Genomic DNA, 11391 nt, shown 5'->3' with positions numbered 1-11391 from the left:
TGTGAATGAGCCAAATCCTGGAAGTTCATACACGATTAAAACATTCAAACATGCCCCATATTCATTTGCTTATTTGATAAAGTGTTCATATAATGATGATTTGACAAAATTTGTTACATATAGGGGTGTAGATGCAGCTCAGAAATTTGTGAGTAGCATTGAAGATGATTTGAAAGAGATACATGAAAATCATCTCAGAAACCCTAAACCAATGGATACACAAACTGTCGAAGAAGAAGAACAGTTTGTTGCAGCCAGAACTTGTGGTATATGTAATAAAGCATTTACTGATGGTGACGTCAAAGTAAGAGATCATTGTCATGTCACAGGAAAGAAAAGATCACATGCCGCTCACTCGAAATGTAATTTAAATTTCAAAATACCAAACTTCATACCTATCATTTTTCATAATTTAAGTGGTTATGATTGTCATTTATTCATAAAAGAATTGTATAGGAATAAAGAGAAAGTTGATGTTATCCCGCAAACTAAAGAGAAATATATATCTTTCACGAAGCATCTCTTTACACACAGCTATACCGATAAAGATGGTGTGGTTAGGAAGAATTATCTCAAAATGAGATTTATCGATAGTTATAAATTTATGACTAATTCGTTGGAGAAGTTGGGTGCAAACTTGACCTCCGATCAATGTTTGGAGATGCACAAACATTTCCCACAAATTGAGAAATTCAATTTGATGAGACAGAAAGGTGTATTTCCATATAGTTTTGTTGATGACATTGACAAATTGAATTATCCATTACTTCCGACAAAAAATCAGTTTTATGACACACTCAATTGTGAACATATATCGGAAACTGATTATGATAGGGCTAGAAAAGTTTGGAATTTATTCGAGTGTCAGAATTTGGGGGAATACTCTGATTTGTATTTGAAGTCGGATGTATTGCTACTATGTGATATTTTTGAAAACTTCCGCACCACAAGTTTAGAGATATATAACTTAGATCCGGCACAATATTACACTGCACCTGGATTATCATGGGATGCCATGTTGAAGTTCACTAATGTTGAATTGGAATTACTAACTGACATTGATATGATTCACTTTTTTCAAAAAGGTATACGAGGTGGAATTAGTCAATGTAGCGAGAGGAAACATATAGCAAATAATAGATTTTTACCCAATTATAATCCCAACGAACCTTCCACATTCATTACATATTTAGATGCAACAAATCTATACGGTCACAGTATGTCACAACCTCTACCAACAAGTGAATTTACATGGTTGACACCAAATGAAATTCTTAATCTCGATGTGATGGATGTGAGTACTGATAGTCCGTATGGGTATGTATTTGAAGTGGACATTCATTATCCACAAGAGTTGCATGATAAACATTCTGACCTTCCATTTTTAGTCGAAAAAATAATACCACCTCGTACACAATCGAAAATTCCCAAATTAATTCCAAATTTGAATGATAAAAGAAAATATATTGTTCATTATAGGAATCTACAGCAAGCTGTCAAAAATGGATTGATTGTAATGAATACACATAGAGTATTGAAATTCAAACAATCATGCTGGATGAAACCCTATATAGATCTTAATACTGAAATGCGTAATAGGTCTAACAACAAATCTGTTAAAGATTTCTATAAACTAATGAATAATGCGGTGTATGGAAAGACAATGGAGAATGTAGATAATCGAATTGATGTTAGACTCGTTACACATTGGGAAAATATAAAGAAAAATATAGGTGCCAGCACTCTCATAGCCAAACCAAATTTCAAAAATTGTTCAATTTTCACTGATAATTTCGTTGCCATTCAATTGGGTAGAGTGAAGGTTCATTACGATAAACCATTATATTTGGGATTTTCCATATTAGAATTATCTAAAACAGTCATGTATGACTTTTTCTATGGATGCATCAAACAACACTTTGATGAAAATGTCTCTTTACTTTACACAGATACCGACTCGCTCATTCTTAAAGTAAACACAGAAAATTTTTATGAATTCATAAAAACTAACATAAGTAGATTTGATACATCCAATTACAGTATAGTTAACCAATTCAATATTCCAGTAACAAGTTCAGTCTTGGGTAACTTCAAAGATGAATTTCCAAATGATCCAATCATGAGTTTTTATGGTACAGGTGCTAAAGCATATTATGTGAAATCTGTTGATGGTGAATTTAAGAAAGCCAAAGGGGTTAAACGATCTGTAATAAAGAATGAATTGACATGCGAAGATTATCAAAAAATCGTCGAACAAGGTGGTATGATATTCAGAAAGATGAATTCATTTAGAAGCGTGTTACATGATATGTATACTGAATTGAAAAATAAAGTTGCATTATCATATCACGATGATAAACGATTTATCATTCCGAATACTACCCACACTCTTCCTTGGGGTCATAATGATATTGAATTTTATGAAAACGATCCAAATGAGAACATTCGTTGGATAAGTAATATTATTCAACAATCACAATCTCAGGAGACTCCATTGGATCAATTGATTAATTTATTATCTGCCGAGATCAATGATTGAAATATCATTCAATATCTTCAAAACCGGAAAATTCAATATTGATATTTATGTAGCCATTTATAATTAATAATATATGATAGAAGTAATGTGATATTAATGTATTATGTATGTATGTATATGTATTACTGTAATGAATATAAAATGATTAAAATTTTATTTGTATTATTTCTATTTCCCTAATCAATTACTGCAATATATAGTATAATGTAAATGACAGAAATATCAGTTTGAAGAGAATCATCGTAGAGTGCACAATGTCTAAAACAATCGATAAGTTTGGTAGAAAAAGAAAATGGGGTGGTAATGTCATTCGAGGTCCTCCTGGGAATGGTTTTAAATTAACAAAAGATGGTCATTATGACATGCAAAGGAAAATATTGAAAAATACAAGTGAACCAATTGACAAGAGTGATTGTGTAACTGTATCATATCTTGAGGGGGAAATTAATGGAGCAAAGGAAGTTATACTTCTAGCCCTACAAGCTGCAATACAATCCACAATAGGCAATATTGCTCGGGACGCCCGGCAAGCATTTGACGATAAAATTGCAGAGGCTCGGATAACTTTCACTCGTAAATTTGACAAACTTACAAGTGATGTAGACATAAAAATGTCTGACATAACAGCGTCTACAAATAAAAAATTTGATGCTATGTCAAACATAACAGGGACTACAATGAAAAAGTATGATGTACTGGAACAGAGAGTTGAAGTATTGGAGAAAAACCATAAAGAAGTTTTGGAGAGAAACTATAAAGTCAGGCCATCATCATCAGGTGGACTGGGATATCCAGGACTGAACATTAATCCAAATCATAGAATAATACAACCAAAACCAAAACCAACTGATGATGTATTAATGGAACCAACATGGTGAATGTATTCCCTCGTTAGGTTAGGTTAATAGCTACGTTAGGTTAGCTGCATACTTACGTTAGGTTAGGTGTTAGGTTAGTATTCCCTCGTTAGGTTAGGTTAATAGTTACTGTAGGTTAGGTTAGGTTAGGTTAGGTTAGGTTAGGTTAGGTTAGGTTAGGTGTTCGGTTGCATAGCGGTAGGTTAGCGTACTAGGTTAGGTTACGTTAATACATACGATAGGTTAGGTGTTCGGTTGCATAGCGGTAGGTTAGCGTACTAGGTTAGGTTACGTTAATACGTTAATACGTTAGGTTAGGTGTTCGGTTGCATAGCGGTAGGTTAGCGTACTAGGTTAGGTTACGTTAATACGTTAATACGTTAGGTTAGGTGTTCGGTTGCATATTATGTTGCATATTATGTTCACTTGGATACCCCGCCCCTTTCCGAAGCCCCGCCCCCTTTCCGAAGCCCCGCCCCTCCCCTCCCCGAAGCCCCGCCCCCCGACTCCCAACATTTGCGCATGTACACCCCTACCCTCATCGCGCATGTGCGCTCCCACCATTTTCCCACCGCTCACGCATCGAAGTCGATACCCTCCGGAGAGCACTCCACAACATTCAGTTCGAGAAGTCATCTCATCGAGAGCAGTCCACTCCACAACAAGGCAGTACGTTCCAACGACCAACTTGATATTTGAGTAAGTAAATTAGGAATGTTATTTTTTATATCAACTAACTTTGTATTATTTCTTCTTTTTCAGAATGGCAACCAATACACAGGAGGTGAATAATGCTGTGGCGTCTATTCTGCCGGTGTCCGCTGACCAGGAGGAGGCAGCATCTTCGAGAGCGGTGACGGTTGACCAGCCAACCACTTCGCGTTCGCGAGTTAGGTGCAGATCTTCTAGCCCTGACTTATTCGAGGAGGAGGAGGAAGTCAGGGCTGTGAAGAAGGTTTGCCAACGACCTGCAGCAAAGGTTGGTCCTATTTCAAAGTACCGAGCTACTTGCAATAGGACTAATCCTTATGCAGGTAGTTTTTCGACCTCTCGTAAGAGGGCCTCCACACCAGCAGCAGCACCAGCAGCAGTGGAAATTCCGAGGAGTCCTTCTCCGGAGTTGGTGATATTGTCGCCGTTGGTGACGCGACTACCACCGCTGCCAGCGACACCGGCGGATCCTGAGGTGTTGGTGCCACAGCCTATCGGAGAGGTTAGTGAAAAGATGAGTGTTTTTCTGCAGAGATGCAAGAAAGCAGAACGAGCTGCCCGATCTAGCGAGGCCGCGTTGGTTACCATGAAGCGACAAATGGCTGAAATGGATAACCGACGGAGGGAAATCCAAAAGGAAATGGCCGAAATAGATCGGAATTATGCATCTCTGCAGGAAAGGTGTAAAGCAGAGACCTCTTCGATAAAGCTGTACAAAAAAATAGTGACAGTTATGGACACTCTTTTTGTAGATGAAGTGTAAATGTAAGATTAGTTTTAGGTTAGTTAGGAGTATTTAATTATGGTAGTTTTAAGTTTATATTTGTTAAGTTTATATTGAATAAAGGAAAAGGAAGTGAAATAAAGGGTGTACACTGTTTTTTGGTTTGGTACACATTGAACAATGCGATGGTTGGAGCATTTTTCTTCACTTCCTCTTATTATTATTATTATTTTTTTTATTTCAATTCCAAGTTCTTCTAGACAAATACCTCACATCAATTTTTGTGTTCTCTAATCACTTGTAAATAATTTCATGTGAAGAAAATTTAAAAAATAAAAAATAGACATGTTTCATAGTGAAATCGACAAGTATATTTCATTTGTATTTTATCCATTCAAGTATCTCTTTCATTGAATATGTCTTATGTCACTTTGCAATTTACCCCTACTCATTGAATATGTCTTATGTCACACTACAATTTACCCCTACTCAATGTTCCACTCCTCTCCCACTCCCTCTCGAAAGTATAAAAGTAGAAATCATCTGATGAAACATTCAGTTGATCAGCTAGCATCGAGATGGAACCCGATTCAACCTCCGAACCCTATAGCTGCCCGGATCAGGGGTACAACTTCAATTACTGGGATAACAGCCAGGTACAGGTTGTCTCTTCCACCACGGAACCCCACAGTCCGCCATACGAATACCGGGATCACGACATCAGGATGCAAGTTCAGCATGTCACTGGCAGTGACGAAGGACACTTGGATGACTCGGAATATCCAGATCCTGACGGATGGTGGGACCCTGCTTATGATGACATTGTCCCAATGAGTAGCGACGACGACGATGATGACGACGACGACTCTGGTGATGATGCTGATGACGAGCTTGACGTTAGACGTCCTCCACCATCCCCTATCCTCATCGAGGATAGTCCTCCGCCATCCCCAATCCTAATCGATGATGATGTCCTCAATTCCGATGATGACATATAATCATCTACTCGTCCATCATTTCCTTTCCTTTCCTTCCACGGAGTACACACTTTTTGGTTGGTGTACACGAGGCACTGCGAGGCTGGGGCAGTGTCTTCCTCCCTTCCTCTCCCTCTTATTAGTTTTTTTTCCATAATAATCACTAGAATTTCTCCTAATAATCGCTCAGAGTTTCATTCTTGATGTTTTCGAATCTCAAACACTGTTCTACATTTCACCCCCTCCATTTCATTTCTTCCAATATAAATATAGCAACAATCCCAGTTCTATATCATTCTTCCACAATGTCGAGTACAGGACCCATCCAAGTACATGAAATAGATTCAACGTCTGATCATTTGAGTACAACCTTCGCTCAATTTCTGCAGCGAATCTATGATCTTCCTGATGATTTCGCAGAACGAGTGGAACAAGGTATTCAGGACGACATAGATGCTGTTGACGATAATAATGCGGATGATGTGATTAGTATATCATCTGATTCAGCTGATTATGACGACGACGACATCATGAGTATATCATCTGATTCAGATGACTACTATGAGGATGATATCATTAGTATATCATCTGATTCAGATGACGATACCATAATTATTGTTTCTGATGATGAGGAGCGTTAGTCCATATCATTGCATGGATTAATAAAAAAATAACAGCCCTTTTCAGGGCTACAATTAAAGACTGAAACAATAAAAAAAAATGCTCTTTTCAGAGCTACCATTATACTTTCAAACAGAAACAGATTCATACCATTGTTAACATTATGTTAACATTATAATCTCAAACGAAATATATGTATGTGAAAGTATTCATCATTATATGCATATGAATGATTGACAAATGCCAACTTCAACTTTCATTTAAAGTAGTACTCATCATATGCATAGATATTCAATGACTATCAAATTCCAAATTTCGACTTTTCAGTCAAAGTAGTAATTTATTTGTCATATAATGTATAGATATTCAAAGACTAACAAATTTCCAACTTAGACTTTTATTAATCAAAGTATTCATTTGTCACATAATCTATGAATACTAATACAACTAACTACTGTTTGTGTGAATAATGTAGCCCTGAAAAGGGCTGTTGTTTTTTTTTTTGACCAGTAGGTCCACGGTTATTGTGCCACAGGTTGGACATTATTACATATAATACATGTAGATACTCGGGTGAAGTTTGTTAGTGGCCTCTCGCAAGCTTCACACCAATTCTGTCCCATTTCCATAATTGAGACAGTGTTGTGGGTGTTGACATGGGCATACCACCCTCCATTATTGTTTCTATGCGAATAAAACCGAAAGCAGCACCAACATAGTTTTTTGTTCTCTCCATCTATTGTGCTGATCAATACGTATGCATCCAATGCACAATACAAATCCAAGGGATCTTCCAGTGTCTCACTGACATTGAGTGTTCGCATACCGATCCTCATAGCACCATCACCTTCAGTTGTGTCAGCTTCTATCCCTTCATCATCTCCTTCTTCATCCATGACCCTCTCAAACTCCATCACGTCATCATCTTCGTCGCTTTGGTTGGCCTCGTTTTCAACTTCGTCTATCTCATCTTCATCGACTCCAACATCTTCTGCTTCAACTATTACTTCCTCTAGCGGAACATTGACATCCTCATCATCTGATTCGTCTATCCAATTGTTTTCATCAACAGCAGCTATTCTATTTAATGCAGCATTTATTTTTGCAGAATTCATCTTGTTGTTGTTTGCTCACAGTTGTAGAGAGTGAATGAATGAACTCTAGGTTTGCAAGTCAACTTATATAGGAGGTGATGCGACTCCCACTTGACTCGTTTAGAGTGGAATAGTAGGAGAAGTTATCCCACTATACTTCCACATGATGTTGATTTGTATAAATAGAGATCGTAGGTATAGGAGAGAGCATTCAGAGTTTCTGTAAGTCATCTCTTTATATTTCTAATCGAATTAGTAAAATGCCGTTTCCAAAAGAGTGGAATGAAAAACCAAAAGTGTGTGTCTACCCAATGATGATTGCAGGGGCTATTGTGTGCTACTTTTGTCAAATAAGTAGACCTAAGGATTCAATCAATCCATGTACTGGTATGTGTAGTGATTGCGTGTTGCGGATTCAACTATCGCCTCCTTCTCATCCACCGAAGCGAACAAAATCGGATTATCGTCAACAACAGTTACAGTGTCTGAAGTGTTCCGAACCTATAATATTTAACAATATAGGTATCTGTAGAAATATTTGTGGTATCTGTGCTGCCGTTCCAACTCCACTGCAACGTTGTTTGCGTTGTGATACATATTCCATGAATTGTTGGAATCATGTATGCAATGCATGTAGAAGTACTTGGGATCTGTGTGAGAAGGTTGGTCAACTCTACCCCAATAGGAGAATCCATTTTTTTCAATGTTGGTGTTTGACGCACGAGCAACAACTATTGAGGAATAGAGTCAAAGAACGTTCCACATCCACAGAGACATATTAACATTTTTCATTTTTTATTATCGTTATTGTCCTCTATTATTAATAAATATATATATATTTTGAATTTATTTGTATTATTTTCTAACATTTAAAAATACATGCATGCAACACAAAGTTTTCCTCTTAAATGACAAAGATTGTTACATGCGTGAATAGTTTAGTGAGAGAGCGCATGTGCCAGTTGATGAAAGAGCGCATGCGCTAGTTTATTTTCTTCTATAAATGGTGAGGTCTCAGTAACATCATCACCTTTCCTATCCACATTCTATTGCTATCACATATCATTCCTCAGACCTTAATAATCATGAGCTCTATGCCGCTATTGATTGCTGAAGATGGTTCACCACTTGTTGATATCGATCAGACTGATTTTGAAAATATTCCAGTATTACATTTATCGAGTCAAGATTCGATAAATGATTTTGATATTAACGACTTCGTTAACTTTGCAGATGTGCCAGAACCAAATGAGCAAATTATTATTGAAAATCCGATCGTTTCGCAATTATCATCACTCAAACACTCTTCATCTACCCTTCCTCTTGGTGTTGATAAGAAATCTAGAACAATCAAGAGGAAGGTTACTAAGGCATCTTCATCGATTGTCACTGACTTTAAAGAAAAGAAAGAATCCAAAAGTGTTGTGCGACAGAAAAAACCCGCAACGAAAAGTGACAGATCGAAGAGGAAGCCAAAAGGTACTCCTAAAGAAATGAAGAGTGATTTGAAAGCTGAACCGCTATCTTCTTTCAGCCCCCTCCATCGGTTTGGGGAAATGAAAAGGAAAGCAAAATGCCGTCTTGTAAAGGCACAGATGACTATTGCTGAACTTGAAAAGAGTGAGCGAGCTATTAATGCTAATAATGAAACTCTTGAAGCATTAGATGCCAAGATTGCATTAGCGAAGGTTGAATTGGCTAGAATGTCTAAAGATGCTGATGAACTCCGTTCAAAAATTGGTAAAGATAAGCAATTCCATCAACGTTCGAGAATGCAAGCTCAGGCTGAGCTTGAGGAGTCGACTAAGCTTTATGAGACAGCATTATCAGTGAGAGATAATTGGCAAAAAGAGTTGGATACTGCATTTCAAAGTGACGGCGATTAGTTATGGGAATGATAATGTGTTTTCAATATCGTGAGTTGAAAAATATAAGCGGGAATGGAGTATACAATTAATTTGGTTTGGTATACACAGAACATTGCGAATGGCTGGGGCAATGTTTACCGCTGCAATATTTTTCAGTTCACATACTTATAATTGAAATGAAAACAATAATGAACTTTAATATTACTTTATTCATAAAAGTCACTATTATATACATTTAAACCATATTTGATTCATCAATCCAAGAATTTTGTTCGCTAGGAAGGCCTAACCACTTTACATATACTTTATTTTTTCTTCTCTTCAACACCTTCTCAATCAGATATACGTCAGGATTCTCGGTTCGTAATAACTCTTCTTCGTAAAAACATCCTCTAATCGGCTGTTCATTCATATCTTCAAGATTATAAGTCGTTGGGATGGTTTTATTAATTTTAACAATCTTGAATAGCTCCGTGGTAAAATTCGCAGTGTAAGACTTTTCAAAAATATGTTTGTATTTACTTATACGTACAATATCATTTAATTGGAATTTGGGTTTACTTTGTCTTCCTCCAATTCCATTGATACCCTTGAATTTTAATTTTGTTGTTGAATCAACATTGATGGGTGCCATACCTATTGTACGATGAACTTTATTATTATATCTACTAGTTATAATTGGAAGAATATCAAGCCATTTGTGGTGACCTCTCATCGAAAATTCCTTGTAGAGCCATGCCTTTATTGTACGAATCACTCTTTCTGCTATAGCTGCCTTCTTTGTGCTAAATGTTGAATAATGATTGATATTATATTCTCGCATGAGAGATGAGAAGCTTTTATTGAAAAATTCTTTCCCTTGATCGCTTTGTATGTGTTTGGGGGAGTATTTGGCTTCTTTCAGTACATGTTTCATTGCATTAGTTACTGTACTACCTGTTTTATCTTTAACTGCTACAGTCCACAGATATTTGGAGTAACAATCTATCACTACAAGTATATATCGGTATCCTTCATTACTTTTTGCATAAGGTTGCAGTTCAGCTAAATCTATTTGCCATAGATCTGCAAAACCTTTGATGGTGGTTATTCTTCTACGAAAATTACGTCTTGCAGGTTTATGTAATTCATTAACAACTTGTCGTTTGACATCACTTATTTCATTAGTCATTCTATTTCAATATGATTAAAGAGAAAAGGTGATAATGTTACTGCATTGAATGATGATGTGACAGTGATCATTACATGTGAATATGTTAATATATTATACCTTCTTCACGTAATTCTTCAATTATTGAAATTATTTCATTATCATGTCCGGTATGTCCGGCTGACTTTGAAGCTACCAATAGTCGTAGGCGAGCAACTAACTCTTTCGGTGAATTCCAGTACACATAATTCACAGGTTTAGAATTATATATTTTCTCCATTTTCACTCGTTTGAGTGCTCCACCAATTTTACTTCTACTTCTTATTGGATATTGTCGTGAGTCTAATAGAGGTTTGATAACTTCACGAAATTTTTTAGAATTTGTATTTTTAAAACCATTCTTCAGATGATATTGTTTATATGGAGCATTCGTTATTTTCAATATTTTGGAATATACTTGACGAGTTTCTTCATTATCAACATCTTGTGGATTCTTCAAAAAAATCATATCATACAATTCTGGACTACCTGCGCATTCATATTTTTTCACTTTATTAGCATCCCAAAATGAAATGTTTCCATCTTTGAAATTTACCACTAGACTTCCCATTTTCAGCTTTTGTGTAATTGGATCCATACGTACGCCAAATGTTCCATCATATGCTGGATTTCTAGATTTTATATTATTCAAATGTTTCATCAAAACATCTTCACCACTTTCATTCATAACAGGTGAGATGTCAGGATCCGAGGAATCGATGTGGGACGATGATGGTGTTTCGAATAGAGTTGTTCTCATATCGTCTTGAAGTGTGCTCGTGTCACTATTCACAGATGATACACTACCAAA

General features: G+C 36.5%; 1 protein-coding gene across 1 annotated transcript; it reads left to right on the top strand.

The window, feature by feature from the left end:
* Window positions 1–3943: 3943 nt before the first annotated feature.
* On the top strand, window positions 3944–5936 carry LOC141480918 (uncharacterized). Its single transcript, XM_074171659.1, has 2 exons — window positions 3944–4095; window positions 4159–5936. Exons 1-2 carry the CDS (start codon window positions 3944–3946, stop codon window positions 4868–4870), a joined length of 864 nt encoding a protein of 287 aa, XP_074027760.1. The 3' UTR covers window positions 4871–5936.
* The last annotated feature ends 5455 nt before the right edge of the window (window positions 5937–11391 follow it).

This window comes from Leptinotarsa decemlineata, unplaced genomic scaffold, assembly GCF_025532065.1.
Source record: "Leptinotarsa decemlineata unplaced genomic scaffold, Ldec_3_MD MMD2_tig00000026_RagTag_RagTag, whole genome shotgun sequence".
NCBI lineage: Eukaryota > Metazoa > Arthropoda > Insecta > Coleoptera > Chrysomelidae > Leptinotarsa > Leptinotarsa decemlineata.
Note: the sequence above shows the minus strand (reverse complement) of the source record. Positions and strands in the feature narration are given on the sequence as shown.

What these genes read in the sequence shown, in the direction of transcription:
- LOC141480918 (XM_074171659.1), top strand. Translation starts at nt 3,944, where the DNA reads ATGTGCGCTCCCACCATTTTCCCACCGCTCACGCATCGAAGTCGATAC. An exon ending in ACGACCAACTTGATATTTGA is followed by an intron (nt 4,096 to 4,158) that starts GTAAGTAAATTA and finishes CTTCTTTTTCAG; the next exon opens with AATGGCAACCAATACACAGG.